This window comes from Leucopleurus acutus (genome assembly GCF_964270905.1).
Source record: "Leucopleurus acutus genome assembly, chromosome: 1".
NCBI lineage: Eukaryota > Metazoa > Chordata > Mammalia > Artiodactyla > Delphinidae > Leucopleurus > Leucopleurus acutus.
Genome location: NC_139142.1, coordinates 34,918,263 through 34,938,871, shown reverse-complemented (window position 1 = coordinate 34,938,871; position 20,609 = coordinate 34,918,263). Strand labels below are relative to the sequence as shown.

The 20,609-nt window shown below is 39.6% G+C and overlaps 1 protein-coding gene across 4 annotated transcripts in view; it reads left to right on the top strand.

The window, feature by feature from the left end:
- The first annotated feature begins 1,948 nt into the window (after window positions 1–1,948).
- Window positions 1,949–20,609, top strand: part of GPHN (gephyrin) — a 618,453-nt gene continuing 599,792 nt past the window's right edge. For all 4 annotated transcript variants that reach the window (XM_082854448.1, XM_082854450.1, XM_082854447.1 and 1 more), the window contains exon 1: window positions 1,949–2,361. In XM_082854448.1, coding sequence (XP_082710574.1) covers window positions 2,298–2,361 — 64 coding nt within the window. In that variant the 5' untranslated portion in view covers window positions 1,949–2,297. The remainder of the gene's footprint in view (window positions 2,362–20,609) is intronic.

The window sequence follows — 20,609 nt, the reverse complement described above, 5'->3', positions numbered from 1 at the left end:
GGGCTACTCTTCGTTGCGGTGCGTGGGCTTCTCACTGCGGTGACTTCTCGTTGCGGAGCACAGGCTTCAGTAGTTGCAGCATGCGGGCTTCAGTAGCTGTGGCTCGCGGGCTCTAGAGCGCAGGCTCAGTAGTTGTGGCGCACGGCCTTAGTTGCTCTGCGAGCATGTGGGATCTTACCGGACCTGGGCTCGAACCCGTGTCCCCTGAATTGGCAGGCAGATTCTTAACCACTGCGCCATCAGGGAAGTCCCGAATGAAAATTTTAATGAATTTCACCACTGCTGCTTTTATAGATACAGAAAGTCCCTTGTTTTCTGTTATTTGTGAAACAAAAGTGCCAGTTTCTTTCCATGAATAATAACGGAATATTCTAAATTGAAAGGGTGCTTATCTACCAGCTTATATAAACGATAAAGAAAAAGACCCCAATTCATTTACGTTTACAGAACCTATAGTGGGCAGAATTAGAATTTCTCTCTCTGAAAATTCAAGACATTTAAAAATCATTTCAAATTTGGGGGCGCTAGAGGGAATAAAGATAGAAAGGCAATGTAACCAACCATTTTCTCAACTTTAGTTTGAAATAAAGAAAACATACTTTCACATATATATCTCTCATTTGAAACTAGTTAAGAATCCATTGGCTCCCAGGCTCTATGGTGATAGATTATTATAGGAGGTGGGTTCATGATCTGGCTTCAATTTTAAATCCACTGTCAAAAATACTAGCAATACACATACTCAAAAGAAATTTTACTAATTAATTTTCTCCCACCTCAATTCCACCCATCATCTCCTTTGTACTCCCATTATTTAAAATGAAATACATAACAATGTGAATCTTCAGTTAGAGAGTAAGTCCACGTTCTAGTTGGCACAATAAAACACAACCATCAAACTGAGATTTTAATTGTATACAAATGATTATACATTTTTTTGACATTTTGCTTTTCATTTTTACGCTTCCCGGTTTTACCAAAGCTGAGAAAAAAAATACATATACATGTGTGTGTATATAATGTTTTTTATTCATTAGTTGAAAGGGCTAGAAAGGAACTAAGAAACCCATGTGAAATAGCCACAGGTGATTCATATCACACTTTATGAAAGACACATGAAGGTAAGTGGCAACAAAAGCTATTTTCATGGTAACCTCATATCCCACAAATACTGAAATGAAAATTGCCACCACTGGGGTTCTATTACCAGGTTTGTGATTGTGGCTCAGGGGGGAGGTACATTCTCTAATCTCATTCTCTAAGATTGGTGCTTTTCACCTAAAAGCAGAGCCTTTAGCGAAGAAGCCTGATGCCACAAAACCATGCGACAGCGGGAGAAAGAGAAGCCAGCTATCTCTCCTCAAGATGCTCTGCCGCAGGCTCCTAAGCTTCGCTAGTGAGGATCCTCCTGAAGGTACAGACTTGGACCTTGGACTTGGGAAATCCTACGGTAGGGCGGCAAGCGGGAAGATAAGGCAGGATAGGATACCTCCTTCCTCGCCAACCGCGGGCTGTCACAGCAGCTGCGGTTCTGCCACCCACGCAGCTTTCTAAGGCACCTCCAGGGTCCCTGGAGCCTTTCCTCTTCCCCTCGGGAGAGCTGCTTTGCCGCCCCAACAGCCGCCCGGAGTAGCTGACACACGCCGGGCTCGGCAGGAGATTGCTTCTGTCTGGAGCTCGGCTGAGGCAGCGTTCACGTCTCGCGCGCACCCGCGTTCTCCCAACCAATCCCGCGCTACTCGCGCGCCCAGGAGCGTTCGCCGGTTCTGCTCGGGCTGCGCCGGCTCCTTCCCGCTCCCAGCACTCGGAACCGAGCTCTTACTCCTCCCCTCACTCGCCACGAGTTCCACGATTCGCGGTGTAGCTCCGCCCCTGTCCCCGAGTCCGCCCCCGCGACCTCCCGAGCTTGTGCTCTCCTTTCCCCTCAGTCTCCTGCCGTCCAGCGGCCCTGGGTCTCGCGCTCCGCAAAGCGACAGGAGTCTCTCTCGCCTCGTTCCTACGCCTCCGCGCGCTCTCCCTCAGCAGCCACCGCTTAACCCACCCGCAGCTCGCTGTCTCGGACCCGGACTCGGGGTCGCGCGCCCTGACTCCGCCTACTTCCCCCCTCGGACTCGCGCCCTCGGGGCCCGGCCTCTCACTCGCACAGGCCGCCGAGCGCTCGCCTCGCGCTTGCCTCGCGCTTGCCTCGCGCTTCCCAGGCGCTCTCGCGCTTTCCGAGGCGAGCGCGCTCCCGGCCCGCGCGCTCCGGGCTCTGGCTTTTCCCGGCTCCCGTCAGTGCGGTGACTGCGCTGGGAAACATGGCGACCGAGGGAATGATCTTAACTAACCACGACCATCAAATCCGAGTCGGAGTCCTCACAGGTAACCGGGGGAGGAGGTCCAGGTCCGCCGCGGCTGCTGTCCCCGGCTTGCCTCAGGCTTCTCGCCTGTGGTGACCCTTCTCTGTGGCCTCGGGAGGAGGGAAGGCTGAGGAAGGGGACTGGGGGGGGGGGCGGACGTTTTACAACCGTTGAGAACTGCTGGAGGTTGGGGTGTTCTCGCGGGGTCCCCCGGGAGCTGGGGCCGACCCCGTGGGATGTCGGGTCCCACTGCCTTCGCAGCCGAAGTCCTGGGGCCCTGGGGACAGAGGGGCCGGTGCGGCGGCCGCTGCGGGGCTCCTTGCTGCCAGCGCAGGCGGCGGGATCCCGGCTCCGCAGGCTGGAGCACGCCGCTCTCGGCTGGCCCGCGCGCTTCCTCCGCTACTGCTGGTCCCAGAGAGGGGGGAATCCCATTTCCACCCCCTTCCTCCTCTCCCTTCCCCCCACCCGGGCGGCCCCGCTCTGCTCTAGGCGTGCTTTCGCGGGGCACCGGCCGGAGCCGACACGGATGTTCGTTAGGCGAAACTCTGCTCCGCCTCCAGCTGCCCCTCGCGAGCCGGGAATCCCCTCAGCCACTCACGGGACACCCCTCGTCTCCCCCGGGAGGTGGGGGATCGGCTTGCACCCGGACCTCGGAAAGTGTTTGCATTCCTCCTTCCCAAGCAAAGGGCCCTCTGCCCGCCTCTTCGTTTTCTTAGAGGGACAGACTGTTATCTGCGGCCAGGGATCCAGCCCTTTTTACTTGAGAGGGAAGGAGTCCCCCACTCTGGCTCCTCTGTTCCCCTCCCTTCGGGGACCACCCCCCGCCCCCCGCCCGGATGGTCCCGAGGCTTCTGAGGAGCGCACTTTTCCCGGGTCGCGTTTCCCTCCCTCGCGGAAGCCGTGTGTGCTCTGCATGTCTGATTCCGTTGCGCTGTATTTGGGTAACATCCCTCAGTTCGGCGACAGGCAGTTGCTGCAGGGCATGACTTCCGAGATGAATAGCAAGCCGATTTGTAGGGGTTTCTGCTGTGGTTCTGTAGTTGGTAAGGTTTCTGTGTAATTGAGTGGCGAGGTGGGGGTTAAAGAACTATATTTGGAACCTGAGGGCTTAGTTCGGAGTGAAGGAAATCCAGGACTTGCTGATTTCGGAAAACGAAGCGAGGTAGACGGGAATCCTGGTGTTCTCCTCCCACCTCCCGCCCCCACAACACACACACACACACACACACACACACACACACACACACACTTTTAAATTTTTTTCCCTTGTCAAATTCTGACAGGTTGAGACGGTGCTCCAGAAGGAACTGAATTGAATGAGACTTGCTTTTATTATTAGGTAGAAAAAAATCTCTCTTGGTAAAATAAAAAATGCAAAGCTTAATTTGGCTGCTGAGTTTTATGAAAAAGATTTCCATGGTACCCCTTCCTGTCTTTTAAGTAGCTGGGTCGCCTTTCTCTGATATTGTTTCCAGATGTTAATGGTGATTTATTGAATTTTCCTAATTGAAAGCCCCTGCGATAGAGAAACTAGTCTAAACCAGTTGCAGGGAAGGGACCCTCCCCCGCCCCCCCATTACAAGATGCGCTGTTCTTTTCTTTTGGTGCTGAAGTTCTTGCCTTGTGTGAAGATTCAGTTGTAACTCAGAAATCTTGGAGTTGACATTGCTGATTTTCAAAGAATCTAATTGCGGGGTGTAAAAGTATATGCCCTATATCAACCCTCAACTTGCACTTTAAATTCTAGCTGTGCTTTGAAAATTATTAGAGTAGTGAGAATGAAGCTTAATAGAAACCAAAGTATGTCAACTGTCCATGGAAATGAAAGGTCATAGATGTTTTAAAGTTAAACCATAGAGATTAAAAAAATTTTTTTACTTAAGCTTTCTATAATAGTTTTATTTAGTGAATCATCCCACCTGGGTTAAGTGACATTGTAGATAGCTGTTGTACAGAATGCTTTGAAAGATGCAGCCCTTATCTGTGTCTCTGCAGTCCAATAGGGATGACATTGGTATGCAAACAACTAAAGAAACAGTGTATGTCATCACTGTGCTAAAATTGTCTAAATAAATTACTTGTGTGATTGAGAGCTAAATATAAAAGGTATTCCATACTCAGATGGATTAGGAGCAAATGTGATTACCTGAAGGGATAATTTGGTACATTTAGCAGGGCTAAGAAGAAACTGACATTTTAAAGGGGAGTTGAAAGTCAGTGGCAACCTTATAAATGAATATGTTGCTGAGAGTGAGGCTCTTGCAGAAAAAAAAAATGTAATGCAAAGGCCCTGGAATGCCCAGGTAGGATAGGTAGGTGGCACGAGCAGAATGTCAATGAGAGAAGATAACTTTGGCAGTGGAATTAAAGACAATCTAGGGAAACTATCTCATGAGAATGAGGTACAGTAGTTTAGGGGGAGAAGTCTAGGGTCAGGAATAAGGATTAGGTGAAGGAATGAAAAGGAAGTTGCAACAGAGAAGTGGTAACAGAGGACAATAGAATTTGGTGATAAAATGGATATTTGAAGTCAGAAATAACTGAGAGGTTTCTACTTAAAGTTAGTGATATAAGTATTGTCTGCTATGATAGAGCCTGGAAATGTGGAGAAGAATCATAGGAAAGAGCACCAGTCCCCAGTCTGAATAGTGGATTTTACTACAAACAACTTAATATTTATGGTCTTAACATTCCATGTGATTTTGTACACACAAAGAAGACCTACAGAAATAAGGCCATGTTGCACAATTTTGTCTTGTAGAACTTTCAAGTACTGCAGTTGTACTATGTAAAATTATTCTTTACTGAACTTAAGTACTATGATTTCATACTTAAGAAAATTGAATTTGAGGCCACACCTAAAACCTTGATTTTGTGAGTTATAATTTGTGGCTTTCTTAAAAGTGGAAGGCTTGTTTTATAAAATATCCTCTCCATGTTTCATAATAGTGATTTTAAGTATTTTATCTAAGTCTGTTTTACAGAGGTTTTAGAGGAAAACTTAGAGGTTTTAGAGGTTTTACATATTTTAGAGGAAATGCACACATTTTACAATATGTTAGTATTTTGGTAAATTGTGTTGTCATTTCTAAAATCTTTGATTTCTTTGTGACATCTTTGATTATGTCTTGAAAGATAGATTTTATACCACTTTGAAACTTTTCATCTTCTAGGTGTTTTTGTAATCTTTATCTCAGCTATGAATTTGGCAAATGTGGTACGCAGTCTATTGAAACCGTAAAAAATGAATTAACTGTTAGAATTTTGAAAGAATATGGTAGGAAAATATTTAGCAAAGGCATTTCTTTTTTGTATTACTATCTTGAATCATTCAGAACTTGGAAATCAGAGTATGATACTTAATGTAATATGGATATTATAGTTATATTATCGTTTTGTTCAGGAAAATGGAAACATTTACATAGATTTTCATGGAAACATTTTATGTTGAAGATTATCGTCGATCTCTAAAAACAATACCTTTGTTAGTAACTGTTTTATGTTGATTTGTTAGAAATGAAAGTTATATGGTCTTTAGTGATCTAAGCTCTAGGGTTTTTTTTTTTTTAAGAAGATGTTGAGGGGTAGGAGTTTATTAATTAATTTATTTACTTTTGCTGTGTTGCGTCTTCGTTTCTGTGCGAGGGCTTTCTCTAGTTGTGGCAAGTGGGGGCCACTCTTCATCGCGGTGCGCGGGCCTCTCACTATCGCGGCGTCTCTTGTTGCGGAGAACAGGCTCCAGACGCGCAGGCTCAGTAGTTGTGGCTCATGGGCCTAGTTGCTCCGCGGCATGTGGGATCCTCCCATACCAGGGCTCGAACCCGTGTTCCCTGCATTAGCAGGCAGATTCTCAACCACTGCGCCACCAGGGAAAGCCTTAAGCTCTAGTTTTTAATGCATCTGTATCTAATGTTCTTTACTTCTATTACTATTTTTTTTTTTTTTTTGTGGTACGCGGGCCTCTCACTGTTGGGGAGCACAGGCTCCGGACGCGCAGGCTCAGCGGCCATGGCTTATGGGCCCTGCCGCTCCGCGGCATGTGGGATCTTCCCGGACTGGAGCACGAACCCGTGTCCCGTGCATCGGCAGGCGGACTCTCAACCACTGCGCCACCAGGGAAGCCCTATTACTATTTTTAACAGACTAAAGACAATGTGATGAATAACATGAGGCAAATAAACAAATATCTGTTGCTTTGAAACTAGAAAGAAGATGTGGGGCAGATGTAGGAATTTTTATTATTTTTTTACAACTTCAGTAGTAATTATACTTAAAGTCTTAACAAGTACACAGAAGGCTCACTGTATCAAATGTGTCATTTTTCACCTGTTTTTGTCTATTTCTAAAGAAGCTGTTTATCAAGGGAGCACACTACTTCTACCACTATAAGTTCCATGGAAACATCAGGAAAATAATCAATACATATATGTTTGTGATACAGAGTGGGATAGATTATGTTTCGTTGGTTATTAAATATCATATTAGCTAACCACTGCTAATGTTTGGTATACCAAAGCACTTAGCTAAAGATGATAATCCATTACCTAAATATTCACTAACAGTGGCATGGAAGAGAAAAAGATACAAATTTTTAGGAAAGGGCATTTTAAAATCATGTTTTTGCTCTAGTAATTTACATTTTATTGCACTAAATTGTAGATTTGTAATCAGGAAGAGTTATTAGACATATATAAAACTAGATAATAAAGATTGGATAAAAGACTAATTGTAAACTAGAAAGGAAAAATATTAGTTACATGTAGGGAGTATTTCAGTCATTTATAAATAAAGCCATTCAAAATATTAAAAAAACAAGTTCTAAGCTAAGGAGGTAATAATCATTTGACTCTGGAATTGTTCAGTCGTTTATTTCATTCCTCATGCTTATCCTTGTGCATTATGTGTGTCAATATTATTTTCTGAAAAGCCCATTTATTGATAAAGATATATAGATATGTCTTTTGAGAATAGATGTTGTCATTAAGTAAGGCAAATCACTATTGCAAACAAAACCTATATCCTGTGAAATGGAATTGTGTGTACTGGCAAACATACCAATATTGATCTATATGACTGTTATTAAAAAGAAGCCTATTTCTCAAACTAGGTCGTTCTTTCATGAATTTTTGGTTGGAAGCAGTGTATTAGTGATTAAAGTAAGAAATCATTACATTAACTTCTATTGAATACATTTAATACTATCACCACTGACCAAAGACTTTATAAACTAGTAGTATGTAAACATAGTTAAGAGTTTTAACTATATTCAAGGTACATATGACTGTTTGACTTTAAGGTATGTCGTGGAGAATCAGCAGTATGTTATTGGGGAGGAAATGATGAATGAATCTGTTTTTCTCTTACTGGTGAGAGATTCCTGGTTAAGATGAATAGGGTGCTTTTTTGATACAGTGAGTAAAATAGATAAAGTCTGTACTTTGCACCTGTAAATAGGATTGAAGAACTAAGCATATTTGGAATGTGAGATGTTAAAAAAAAATCCTAAAAAAAAAAAATTAAACCACAAGGGGTTTCTTCCTTCACCTCTGGGCAGAGAAGATGAATACCAAGGAAGAAGAAAAGATTATTTAACCTGTTTAAAAGTAGTTGGATCTCTCAGTGCTTTGTGACCACCTGGAGGGGTGGGATAGGGAGGGTGGGAGGGAGATGCAAGAGGGAGGAGATATGGGGATATATGGATATGTATAGCTGATTCACTTTGTTATAAAGCAGAAACGTAACAAATGATTGTAAAGCAATTATACTCTAATAAAGATGTTAAAAATAAAAAGTAATTGGATCTGTATTTAATATGAATAGCATGAAACCTTACTTAATTTTTGAGCGACCTCCCCGAAAAGCAGATGTCTAATGAGGTATTGTGATGTAGAAATTCCATCCAGGTTGTTTAGTGAGTTCATAAGTGAGTTTGTACTTAATTGATTTAAACTAAGTAAGTAGAACTTCTTGAATGTATTGTAATTAAAATAAACAACTCCAACAACTTTTACAATAGTTTTGCCAGTACGTATACATTTTGAAAGAATGGAATTAAATTTACTATGCTTTCAAAAATGTCCTGATTTGACAAATAAAGGAGCAGGTGGAAGGAACTTTACGCAATTTGTGCCCTGCTTCTCAAGTTGGGTTACATGACATTGTGTTTAAGGGATACTCTAAGGATTCTAAGCCTTAGAATCTAAGCTATGGGAACAAACATAATAATTCTTGAAGTATCAATTTTACTTAGAGTATATAATTTAAACCACTTTAATATTACAGTAAGCATGAGTAAATTAGGCATGAATATAGAATTGTAAAGGAGCTTTTAGACAAAATCAAACTTCAAAGAAATTTCAAGTGAACCCATTGTATAACTACAGACCTCATTGTTCTTCTGTTATTGGTACTTTGGTGAGAAAAAATTAAGGAGCACAGGGCCACAGAAAGAACTCTAGAAGACTCTATCTAATGCTAGTTTGGCCAGTAACGTCCTGTAACTTTGAGCAGTATTATTTAACTCTTTCTCTCAGCTTTTCTCACCACTAGCATGAAGGAGGCTCATATGGCAATATAGGTTTCTATCCTTTAGTATCTTGACCAGCCAGAAAGAGAAATATAGGATATCAGGCTTAGGTGTTTTTTTTTTTTTTTGGCTTTATAATGGGAATGATTATGGGGAGGGGTAGATTATACATTAAAAATGCAAGAGGAGGGCTTCTTTGGTGGCACAGTGGTTGAGAGTCCGCCTGCCGATGCAGGGGACACGGGTTCGTGCCCCGGTCCGGGAAGATCCCACATGCCGCGGAGCGGCTGGGCCCGTGAGCCATGGCCGCTGAGCCTGCGCGTCCGGAGCCTGTGCTCCGCAATGGGAGAGGCCACAACAGTGAGAGGCCCGCGAACCGCAAAAAAAAAAAGAGGATAAGAAATGGAAGAAAGGATGAAAAATTTCAGCGATTAGGTCTAGTCAGTATAAACCGAAGGGAAAATATTTAGATTTTTTTTTCATTTAGAAATTTTTGTGGTATTAATCACAAAATTAACAGTAGTTTCAGTTTTATACTTAATTTCAGACTCAGCTCACACTTCATTTCCACAACAAAATCTTTCCTGGGAATTATTCTCTACAATGATGTCTTTCTTTTCCTTTAGTGTTTATAAATGTTGCTACATCCTGTAATCATGTACATGTGGGAGACTGCAAGATGTAGTTTAAAGAAAAAAAAAAAGACTTTGGAGTTAGACTTGTATTTCAGATCTCAGATCCTGATATGCCCTTTATTTTCGAAAGTCATTTAACCTCTATGAATTTCAATTTCCTTCTCCAAAATGAAGATGGCAAAGCTTACTTCACAGAGTTGTTAAGAACTGAGGGGACTTCCAGTGGTTAAGAATCCGCCTTCCAGTGCAGGGAACACAGGTTCGATCCCTAGTCGGGCAACTAAGATCCCACATGCCCTGCAGCTCTAGAGCCGGCACACCACAACTAGAGAGCCCACGCGCCGCAACTGAGACCTGACGCAGCCAAATAAATAAATATTAAAACAAAAAACAAACAAAAAAACCAACAACAACAAAAAAAACGGGACTTCCCTGGTGGTGCAGTGGTTAAGACTCTGTGCTCCCAATGCAGAGAGCCCAGGTTCGATCCCTGATAGGGAACTAGATCTCACATGCATGCCACAGCTAAAAGTTCGCATGCCACAACTAAGGAGCCCAGGCGCCACAATTAAGGAGCTGGCGAGCTGCAACTGAGGAGCTGGCAAGCCGCAACTAAGGAGCCCACCTGCCACAACTAAGGAGCCCACCTGCTGCAACTAAGACCCGGTGCAACCAAATAAATAAATAAATTTAAAAAAATAACTGAAATAATGTATGTGAAAATGCCTACCATGTATGTCTAACTTGGATTATACAGTTGACTCTTGAACAGTGGGGTGGTGGGGGGTGTAGGGTTGCCAACCCCCCGTCCCCCACCCCCCACAGTCCAAAACCCGAGTTTAACTTTGTAATTGGTCCTCCATAGCTGTGATTCTCCCCTATCCAAGGTTCCTTATATGTTGATTCAACCAACCTTGGATTGTGTAGTACTATAGTACTTACTGCAAAAAATCCTGGGTGAAAGTGGACCCGTACAGTTCAAACTCCTCTGGTTCAAGGGTTAACTGTATACTCAATAATCTTCGTTTCCTCTTCGTATGCTGTTTTGGCATATTTTGCTAATAGCTTCATATATAAGCATCTTCTTTAAAGTAGATAAAGTTCTTGAAACAGGTGTTCTTCACTTCTTCTGTGCCTTTCTGTCATAGTACCTATTAATGAAGTATTTGCATAGAAGATGTTTAAAAAAAATTGTATGGTGTGACATTTAGTAGTTTAGGAAGCAGCTACTGAGAAACATTTAGATAAACTAGAACTTCGCAATTATTACTAAAAAGACAGTTCAGGGTAGATGGAGTGGGGTTTAGTATTTTTCTGTATATTTATTACTGGTAATAGGTTGATATCAATGATGTCTATTTGAGATATTTTATACTATCAAATTTAATATTTTATATATATTTTTTATATTTCCCTTATGTATTTCTTTATGTATTTTCTTATCTATTTTCTAATTAATTTGTATATGTATTCTTAGTTGATGGGCATAATTTGTATGAGGATTATTTTAGAGTAATTTTTTAAACTGTCATCTTAAAAAATGAAAAATTGAAATTATAGGTAAAATATTCTGAAAATGCTGAAGGTTATTTTGAAGGTTAATTCTGAAGGTCAAAGTAGCATAAAATATGAGTCAAAAGTTCTACATCTTCTACTACTTTCAAGACACTTAACCACATTTTACCTCAGTTTCCTTAGCGTTGAATGGAGGAAATTATGCTTACCTTACATAGTTAATGTGAGGGAGAAAGGAAATAATGTTTTCAATAATCAACACCTACTGTGTGCCAGGCTCTGTGCTAAAGTGAGGGATACAATAGTGAATAAAACAGACACAGTCCTTATCCTCTTGGAGCTTGTATTTTAGCACTAACATGAACACACTGTTTAGTCAAGTTAGATGTTGACAAATCATGCTTCGTTTATGTTGCATTTCAAGGAATAAAGTGCTTCTATATTTTATTTTTGTTGTAGATAAGTATAAGCACCAAAACCGTTTTCACGTTAAGCCATTTTTGACACAGATTTTTAAACCATTACACATTTCCTGCTTTCTAAGATAGAAAATATTAAACATAATTTAATTATTTTATTCAGGTTTAAGTAATTATAGCTAACATCTGTCGAGTTTATATGTATACATACATATATATGGCATAAATATGTTCTATTTGTGCTTAGCACTTTGCCCATGTTATTTTATCCTTACAACCTTTATAAGGTAATATATTATTCCGTTTACACCGCCTGAGAAGTAGGTAGCTTGCTCAAGATTACACCAGTGGCCTTGCCAGAATTCGATCACAGGTCTGACTGCACTCTGAGCAATTACATTTCTATATTCTGTTCTGAATATCTTTTATTGTGGAGTGTGGTAGTATAGTTCTCTATAGTGTTTTCTTTTCAGTTGTGACTTTACACACGTGTTCCCTTCCCCGCTTCTAGTTTCTAATCTACTGGAGCTGCCTTTTTGTGGCAGTCAGTGGCAGACTACAGGCCATAACTGACCAGTACACATGTTCATTAGGCCCATACTGTGTCTTTACAAAAAAGTATGTTTCTAACATTAAAAAATGACATTTTATATTAACCCGTACTTTTAGCTTTTTAAGATTCAGCAACACTGCAACCTCTTTCCCACAGGACAGTAGTTGATTAGAGTGGTTTGAGATAGGGCATGTATTCTCCAGTTTGCCACGATTCCCACTTAACCTATTTGTTATCTGCCTCACCTCATAGGTATTTGAGTTTGTGATCTTTGCTCATACATATTCTTCTTTTAACATCATACCTTGGGCAACTTTTCATATTAGTGAAAATGATAATACAGAGTTTATCATGAGCTTACCAAGTGTGAAATAATTTTCTAGAGCCTGCCATAGAACCTATTAATTTATTTAATCCTCATAATAGTATCACCATTTTACATTTGAAGAAATTGTAGCAGAGAGAGATTAAGTAATTTGCTCAAATTACTGCAGTAAGAAGCCAAGCTGATAAAAGGCCAAACTGTAAGTTGAACCCATGTAGTCTGTTACTAGAGTGTAAGCTCTTAACCACTACATTATACTCCTTGGCATTTAATAATTAATTCATATAGATACACATCTTTCTTTGTAATGGCTCTATTGTATTGCATCATAAGTTATGCTATATTTAGTCCGTCCTCAATTGATGTCCATAGCGGTTTCTTATTTTTCATGTGACAAATGTTGCAGATAATAACATTGTACATTTATTATTGCATATTTGTGAGTTTTTAAAAAAATATAAGTTAAATTACTATAAATAGAATTTTGGGGTCAACAGTATCTGCGTTTAAAATTTTTGATAGAAATTACACCCTTTTTGGAAGACAAGTTTGTACTAATTGTAATTAGTATTCTCACTTTCATTTGGTATTATCTTTTTAATCTTTACGAGTTCTTTTGAGATACAACTGTTTCTTGAGTTATATACGTGGATTAGATTGCAGACGACAGATACCCAGCTCACAATTACCTTAAGTGAAAAGGGGAATTTATTAATTTACATAGAGTATAGAGGAGGAACTGACTTTAGATACTCAAGCAGTGTGTCCAGGGGATTACTGTAATGATGGACACTTATTCTCCGTTTTAGTGCTTTGATTTTTCAGTTTGTTGCATGCTGACTTCCTTCATGTAGCCAGAATTGGGGCAGGGAGGGTGCAGGTTAGGAGATTATAGTAATAGGCAGTCAGGTTTTCCGTACCCAACTAGTGAATCCAGAGGAGAGATTTTCTTTTTCATGGCATTTGTATATAAAATTCCAGGTTGCTTCTTCACCTGGCTTGGCTCACAGGTCCATCTTTGGGCCAATCATTGTGACTAGGAAAGTGAGGACTATGATTGGCCAGGTCTGTATTTCATGTCCGTTTTGGGATTGGGACACTAAATAGGCAGCGTCACCAGAATCACACGCAGAAGGGGATAGGGAAGCCTTCACAAGAAGAGGGGTTTCTGCCACTAGAAGGGCAGAATTTAGAGGTTTTCTTAAGTCTTTATTATGCCTTTTTTGCTTTCTTAATTTCCCCCCTAAGAGTATAGTTTATGTGCCCTATTTCCTTTCTCCTGCTTCTTCCATGAAAGTGGTCCTCTGGCAGATAGTTCTAATTGGAACTGGAACAAGTTAATGTGTGAGAACTAGTGGGTTAAACTCAGGACCCCCTAATATCAACAGTGGTTAGTTTATCAGGAGCACTCACAATGACTGACTTCCACTTTTTCATATACTGCATAAGTGTGGTTATTTAAGGACATTTTAGAACAGTAGTATGCATGTAATAGAGTAAGATTTTACTAGTTTTTACAGTAGTTCTTTTATGTTGCTTTATTTAAATTTTTGATCAGCTATGAGTCTTTTTTTAATAAGTTAATTAATGAATTAATTTTTTATTTTTGGCTGCCCTGTGTCCTCGTTGCTGTGCGCGGGTCCTTTCTAGTTGCGGCGAGTGGGGGCCGCTCTTTGCTTTGATGGGCAGGCTTCTCATTGCAGTGGCCTCTCTTGCTGCAGAGCACAGGCTCTAGGCGTGCAGGCTTTAGTAGTCCTAGTGCAGGGGCCCAGTAGCTGTGGCTCATGGGCTCTAGAGCTCAGGGTCAGTAGTTGTGGTGCACGGGCTTAGTTGCTCCACGGGACGTGGGATCCTCCCAGACCAGGACTCGAACCTGTGTCTCCCGCATTGGCAGGCAGATTCCTAACCACTGCGCCACCAGGGAAGTCCCTAGCTATGAGTCTTTAGTCTTTTTTTTCCTACAAACGATCGCTCCCAGTATTTCCTAAGTTTTGTTCCTAAGTTTAGCACTTCTCAGGGAAATTTTATAATAGGTATGATGTTAAGAGATTTTTATGTGGTCAAATAAATTTGGAAAGTGGTATATAATGTATCTCTCCTTATGGAGATTAACAGTATACTAGAGCATATTAACATATTAAAAATGTGAATAGTGTTACAGTTGTGGAGCCTGTTGAACTTTATTTAGTTTAGTGTTTCCAAAACTTTTTGAGAATGGAACAGTTTTTCAAGACATACTAGAATTGTGTTCAACACTTCTTTGGGAAATAGTGGTCTTTCCCCTGCAAATGATATTTTGGAAGTCTATATAACACCTTTATATTCTTTTAGCTTTTTTTTTGTAAATTAATTTATTTTATTTTTGGCTGTGTCGGGTCTTCGTTTCTGTGCGAGGGCTTTCTGTAGTTGCGGCGAGCGGGGGCCCCTCTTCATCGCGGTGTGCGGGCCTCTCACTATCGCAGCCTCTCTTGTTGCGGAGCACAAGCTCCAGACGCGCAGGCTCAGTAGTTGTGGCTCACGGGCCTAGTTGCTCCGCGGCATGTGGGATCTTCTCAGACCAGGGCTCGAACCCGTGTCCCCTGCATTGGCAGGCAGATTCTCAACCACTACGCCACCAGGGAAGCCTCTTTTAGCTTTTTGCTGTAGAAATAGTGGTTTCCTACAGTAATCTCTACTATGAAAATTAATTCTTTTTTTCTGGATTTGCCTTTAAAATATATATATGTATATATACTTTAAAATGTAAATATATATATATTTTTTTGTTTTGTTTTGTTTTCCCAGTTATCACCTCTGACTTTTTTTTCTTTTTCTTTCCACATTAAAAGATTGGCTGACTATATTATCTTATTCAGAAAATCTATGATAGCAAAGACCAGTCTTGATTCTGTTACTACTATATGGGGAAAGAACCCTGGAATAAGTTCTATTTTGGATTTTTCCAGTGAGCATTTGGTATCGTTATTTGTAAAATGTAAAGATGAAGAGATGCTTTCTAAAATCTCCTTCAGCTCTAAAAACTTAATAATCCCAATCTCAGAAACATACATACCTCATGTTTACCATTCTCTCATTGCTTGTATTCACGTTCTACAACCTGTTACTGACAGCAAAATTATTGATTTGAAATGTCTTCCTTGCTTCAAACAGGAAAAACTGCTAGAAAACACTGACATTCATACCAAGTGTAAATGGAAATAATGTCTGTAACTTCCATTGCAAAATTTGTGCAGTTTTATTTCATTCACTATCACATGCTGCAGAGTTCAAATTGCAAAATGTTTAAGATTTAGAATAAGAATTACACACATGTAAGTGTAATAACTGATTCACACAATCAAGCTTAGAAGAATAATAGAGATTTAGAGGTTTCAAGGTATTACCTTTTTCTTTTTAAATTTAAATTGTAGTGATATACCAGAGACCTGGAAAGCAAAAATTAGTATTCTCCCCAAATACTATGATTGTTTTGCTATTAAATATTTAAAATGAAGCTATTGTAAAAATAAGACATATACCTTCATGAACAATATTATGTTTTAGGTTCACACAGATATTCAGAATAGCAGGTAGGCTGTGGATTAGACCACCTGGGTTTATACCTGAGTTAAGTGTAGGTTTTAGAGTTACTTAACTTCTCCAAGCTTCAATTTTCTCATCCACGAAATGGGGAAAAATCCATTGCCTGCCTTAGAGGGTTGTTTTGATAAGTGAAATAATAAATGTAAATGTTGAGTGAATGTGCCCACATAATAAATATTCATTAAGTGTTTGTTATATATTGTAATAATTTGAATCTAATTACCTTTACAAAGATGATAACAGAAAGCAACCAATATAACTTTTAGATATCTGACCCAATCATGGTTTATTTCCATGCTGTTTTTCTCTTTTATTGTATCTTATTTTAGGAGCATCATTAAGGAACAATACTGTACTGGGGTTTTGCTTGATCTAAATTCTTATTTTCTAGCTTAATTCTGGTGTTGTTAGAGTCAGAAGATGCTGTTTGTAGTGTAGTAACTAAGGACAAGAATTTGAGATTTTTGAGGCGTAGGTTTAAAGTAAAGTATATATGGGAAACTGCTTCTGATATTCTCTAGGGCTTGTTAAGATCTGTGGAGAAAACTGCCTCTACATACAGATATGTAGGTATTATAGTTATGGAATACTTTACTATAGTTAAGAAAGTGGAAAAGTTTTAAGTGTTATACAAATGGTGCAGTAATACAGGGTGGTAAAGTGATAGCAAAATGAAACTATTTACATCGATAATTGTTGATTTGTAGAAAAGAGAGTTTTAATTGACATATGAGGAAAATAGTAAATCCCAGGGACAGTGAGCCAAGGCTTAGACCTTGTGTTTGGGTTGACTTGGGGCATAAGACAAATGAATATTATATATAAAAGGAGAGAGATACTTTATAAAATCAGGTACCAGAAGAAAATCTATAGAATTTAAAGCATTGCCAAAGATGATTTTGGGCAGGAAGGTTTGAGAATAATTGACTTAGGTCAGTATTGGACTTGGAATTTTCCGGTTTTCTTCTGCAGATGGGTCTATGAAGCATTATTAATTTAAAAAAATTGTCACTTATGCATCATAATGAAACATTCATTACTTTCTGATTCTTAATGCAATTCAGAAGTGGGTCATATCTAATAACATGAGAAACTTGAAATAGAGACCCCCCCCCCCAACCCCATAAGTAGGAACTTTTAAACAACTAAATAGGTATGGATCTGATTTTATTACTATTGTTTTCCTGGCCTGTCATTTCCTGTTGATTAATCTGTTAGTCTGACTATAGCCTGACTTGTTAACAGACAATGCAACACAATTCAGTAACTGTCTCAGTCTACTTGGGTTGCTGTGACAAAGTACCATAGACTAGGTGGCTTATAAACAACGGAAATTCACTTCTTACAGTTTTGGAGTCTGGGAAGTTCAAGATCAAGTTACCAACAAATTCAGTGTCCAGTGAGGGCCTACTTCCTGGTTCATAGACAGCCATTTTTCTCTCTGTCTCCTCACATGGAAGAAAATGGGAGGGAACTCTCTGGGTCTCTTTTATAAGGGTACTGACCCCATTCATTAGGGCTTTGTCCTCATGACCTAATCACCTCCCAAAGGCCCCACATACTAGGGGAATAAGTTTCAGCATGTGAATTTGGTGGTGCCTGACACAAATATTCAGCCTTTGGCAGGTATGTGCCATGTGATATGCTTTGTGTTTTGTTAAGCTAATACTACTGAATGTTTATAGTGTCATCCTTTAGGTACGAGGAGTTGGTTGTAAAGTAGGTTTACAGGTTTAGTTATTTATATATTAAAGCACTTGCCAAGTCCTGCATGACAGGGTTTACTAAACTTTTTATGTAAAGGACCAGATAGTAAATATTTTAGGCTTTATATTTAGCCACTCAGCTCTGCCCTTATAGCATAAAAGCAGCCATAGACAATATGTAAATAAATGAGCATGACTGTGTTCCAACAAAACTTTATTTACAAAAACAGATGGTTGGCCAGAGTTGACCCAAGGGCCATAGTTTCTCAATCCATGCTCAGAGACATAGTCTGTGTTAGGAAAGTATAATTTTAAGTTACCTACATGTGAATTAAACTTTTATATTAAAATTTGCATTGTAAACCACCACAAAACTTAGTGGCTTAAAACTACAATTTAATGTTTCTCACATTTCTATGAATTAACTCAGTCATTCTCCTTTATGTGGCATTGGTTGGGGTTCTGGTATAGCTGCAGACATCTGGAGGCTTGATTGGACAACAGGGCCTTGGTTCTCCTGCATGTGGGTTTCTCCACATGGCTGATTCATTAGCCTCATGGTGTGATGGCCGGGTTCCAAGAAGTATTCCAAGAGCAATCATTGTGACAGGGAGGAAACAGATCTGCCAGGATGATTAAGGGGTAGGCCTGAAACTGGCATAGCCTCACTTCTGACATTATTCTATTGGTCAAAATGCTCAGAGGCTTAGCCCAGAGTCATCGTGGGAAGAGACTAGGAATACTAGGGAGCATGATTAATTTGGGATCATCAAAGTGTCAGTCTATCACAGGATTGTTTTGGTTGCAAGTGACCATTCAAATTGGGCTAGCCTTAGTAAAGGGGACATTTATTGTAAGAATAATGGGGTGTCTATCTCATAGAACCTAAATATGGGATGAGGCCCTAGGAATATTGGACCCAAGGTTTGAAGGTCCTAAGGACTGTTTCTCATCTTGCTTCACTCTGTAAAGTAAGCTCTATTTTCTCTTACCACAGATCTGCCTTTTTCGCAGTGTGAAAAACATTACCATTGACTGCTCCTGTATTGTTTAGATCTTCCCATTTCAGCCATTCAGAAAAGGACTGACTTTATTTTCGCAGTTTTGTTTCTAAAATACTTGAGGAAGAACTTTGTCCTGGACCAGTCATTTGTGATACGAGGATAGAGGTTATGTTGTACCATTGAGACAGGAACAGGAGCAGTTAACAGAAAAGGGATGCTGAATATTTAACTCCCAAGTAGTTCGCTTGCTTTCTCCCTAACCACCTATTTCCTGACATAAACTAATTTGGTAATTATTTTAATAAATAATTTGTTTCCCCATTTCAGGCCTAGTTTACTTTTTTTCTTCAGCTGTCTGCCTTTGGCTGTTTCATTGTTCTGCTGGAGAGTAGGCTAAAGTAAGGACTGGAATTAGTTCAGTATTTGAATATTCATTGTAATTTCTTCTTGCTTTGAGTAGGGTATAGCAGCATTTAGTATCTGTTATTTCACTTTGCCACCATTAACATAGACTCAGATATGAAGGTGATCCTACTATGCTGTTATTCATTGATTCCTAAGGTTGATTTGGGTGATCTGGTTGGCTGAGTGAGTATATCCTTTCTCTGGAAAGGGTCCACTTGCATACAAGAATGCAGGAACTATAATACAGAATGAAATAAGAGCTGTAATAGATACAAGCAACATACTGTGGGTGCACAGAGGAAGGAACAATTAATTTTGACTGAGTGGCTGTAGGAGGGATGGTATTTTAAAGGAGATGGTTTGAGCGGGCGTGGAAGAATGAATAACCCATCCTTAGAAAAACAAGGAAAGGTAATCTGGCTGACAGGTTTCTTTCGCTGTTGAAGGGGTGGCACCAGAATGTCTTGGCTAAAGTAGATGAGCTTAAATATAGGTATAGAGGATTCAGGATAAACAGCAGCATGTACTTCTTTTAACCGTTTTCGGTTAAAATTACAAGAGCTAATTTGGTTTTGCTACATTCAGGCCTTAGGTGACTATGTGGTAGTTGGAAATTTGATTTTGTAAATAAAAGAGTATATCTCAAAGACTCAGATTTTGGATATAGAAAGAACGTTAAGTATTATCTGTACTAACCCACTCTAGTACATAAAGAAACTAAGACCGAGTTAAATGACTTATTTAAGTTTACACATCTAAATGATAGAGTTGGAGCTAAATCCAGGCTACTTTACTTCTAGTCTTGGGTATTAAAAAAATTATATGGTGTATCCTTTGTAGTAAGAGTTGTCCCAAATATCCCATTCAAATTATCTACTGTAGGAGTTTTAAAATTTAAGATATAACATGTATGCAGTAAAACACACAAACGTTAATTATACAGTATGGTGAATTTTTCATATGTATAGATCCTTGTAAATACCACCCATGAACATTTCCAGCACTCCAGAATTTTCCTTCATGCCTTTTACTCGTCAATATCTAATTCCCCTGCCACCTCCAAGTAATCACTATTCTGATTTTTATCATAAAGGATTAACTTTGCCTGTTCTTGAATTTTATATAAATTAATGACTTCTGTCACTCATTATTATGTTTGTGATATTATCCACATTGTTGTGTGTAGCAGTTATTCGTTCTTTTTATTAATATGTGGTATTCCACAGAACAAATTTATTATTTTTCTGTTGGTGGACATTTGACTTGTTTCTAGTTTTTGACTATTTTTAATAAAGCTGTCATGGATATTCTCATATGGGTCTTTTGATAAATATATTGTCTCCATTCTAGGTGTAGAGTTTCTGAGTTATTGTTTCCCCAAAAGGTTGTACTATTTTCTGTCCCCACCAACAATGGAGGCAAGTTTCAGTTGCTCTACATTCTTGTCAAAATTTGCTATTGTCAGTCTTTTTAATTTTGACCATTCTGGTGAGCGTGTAGTGGCTTCTAATTTATATTTCCCAGATAAGTAATGATGTTGAACACCTTTTAATGTATTAATTTAAAAAATATATATTTTTAATAGGACTGTCTTTGTCTT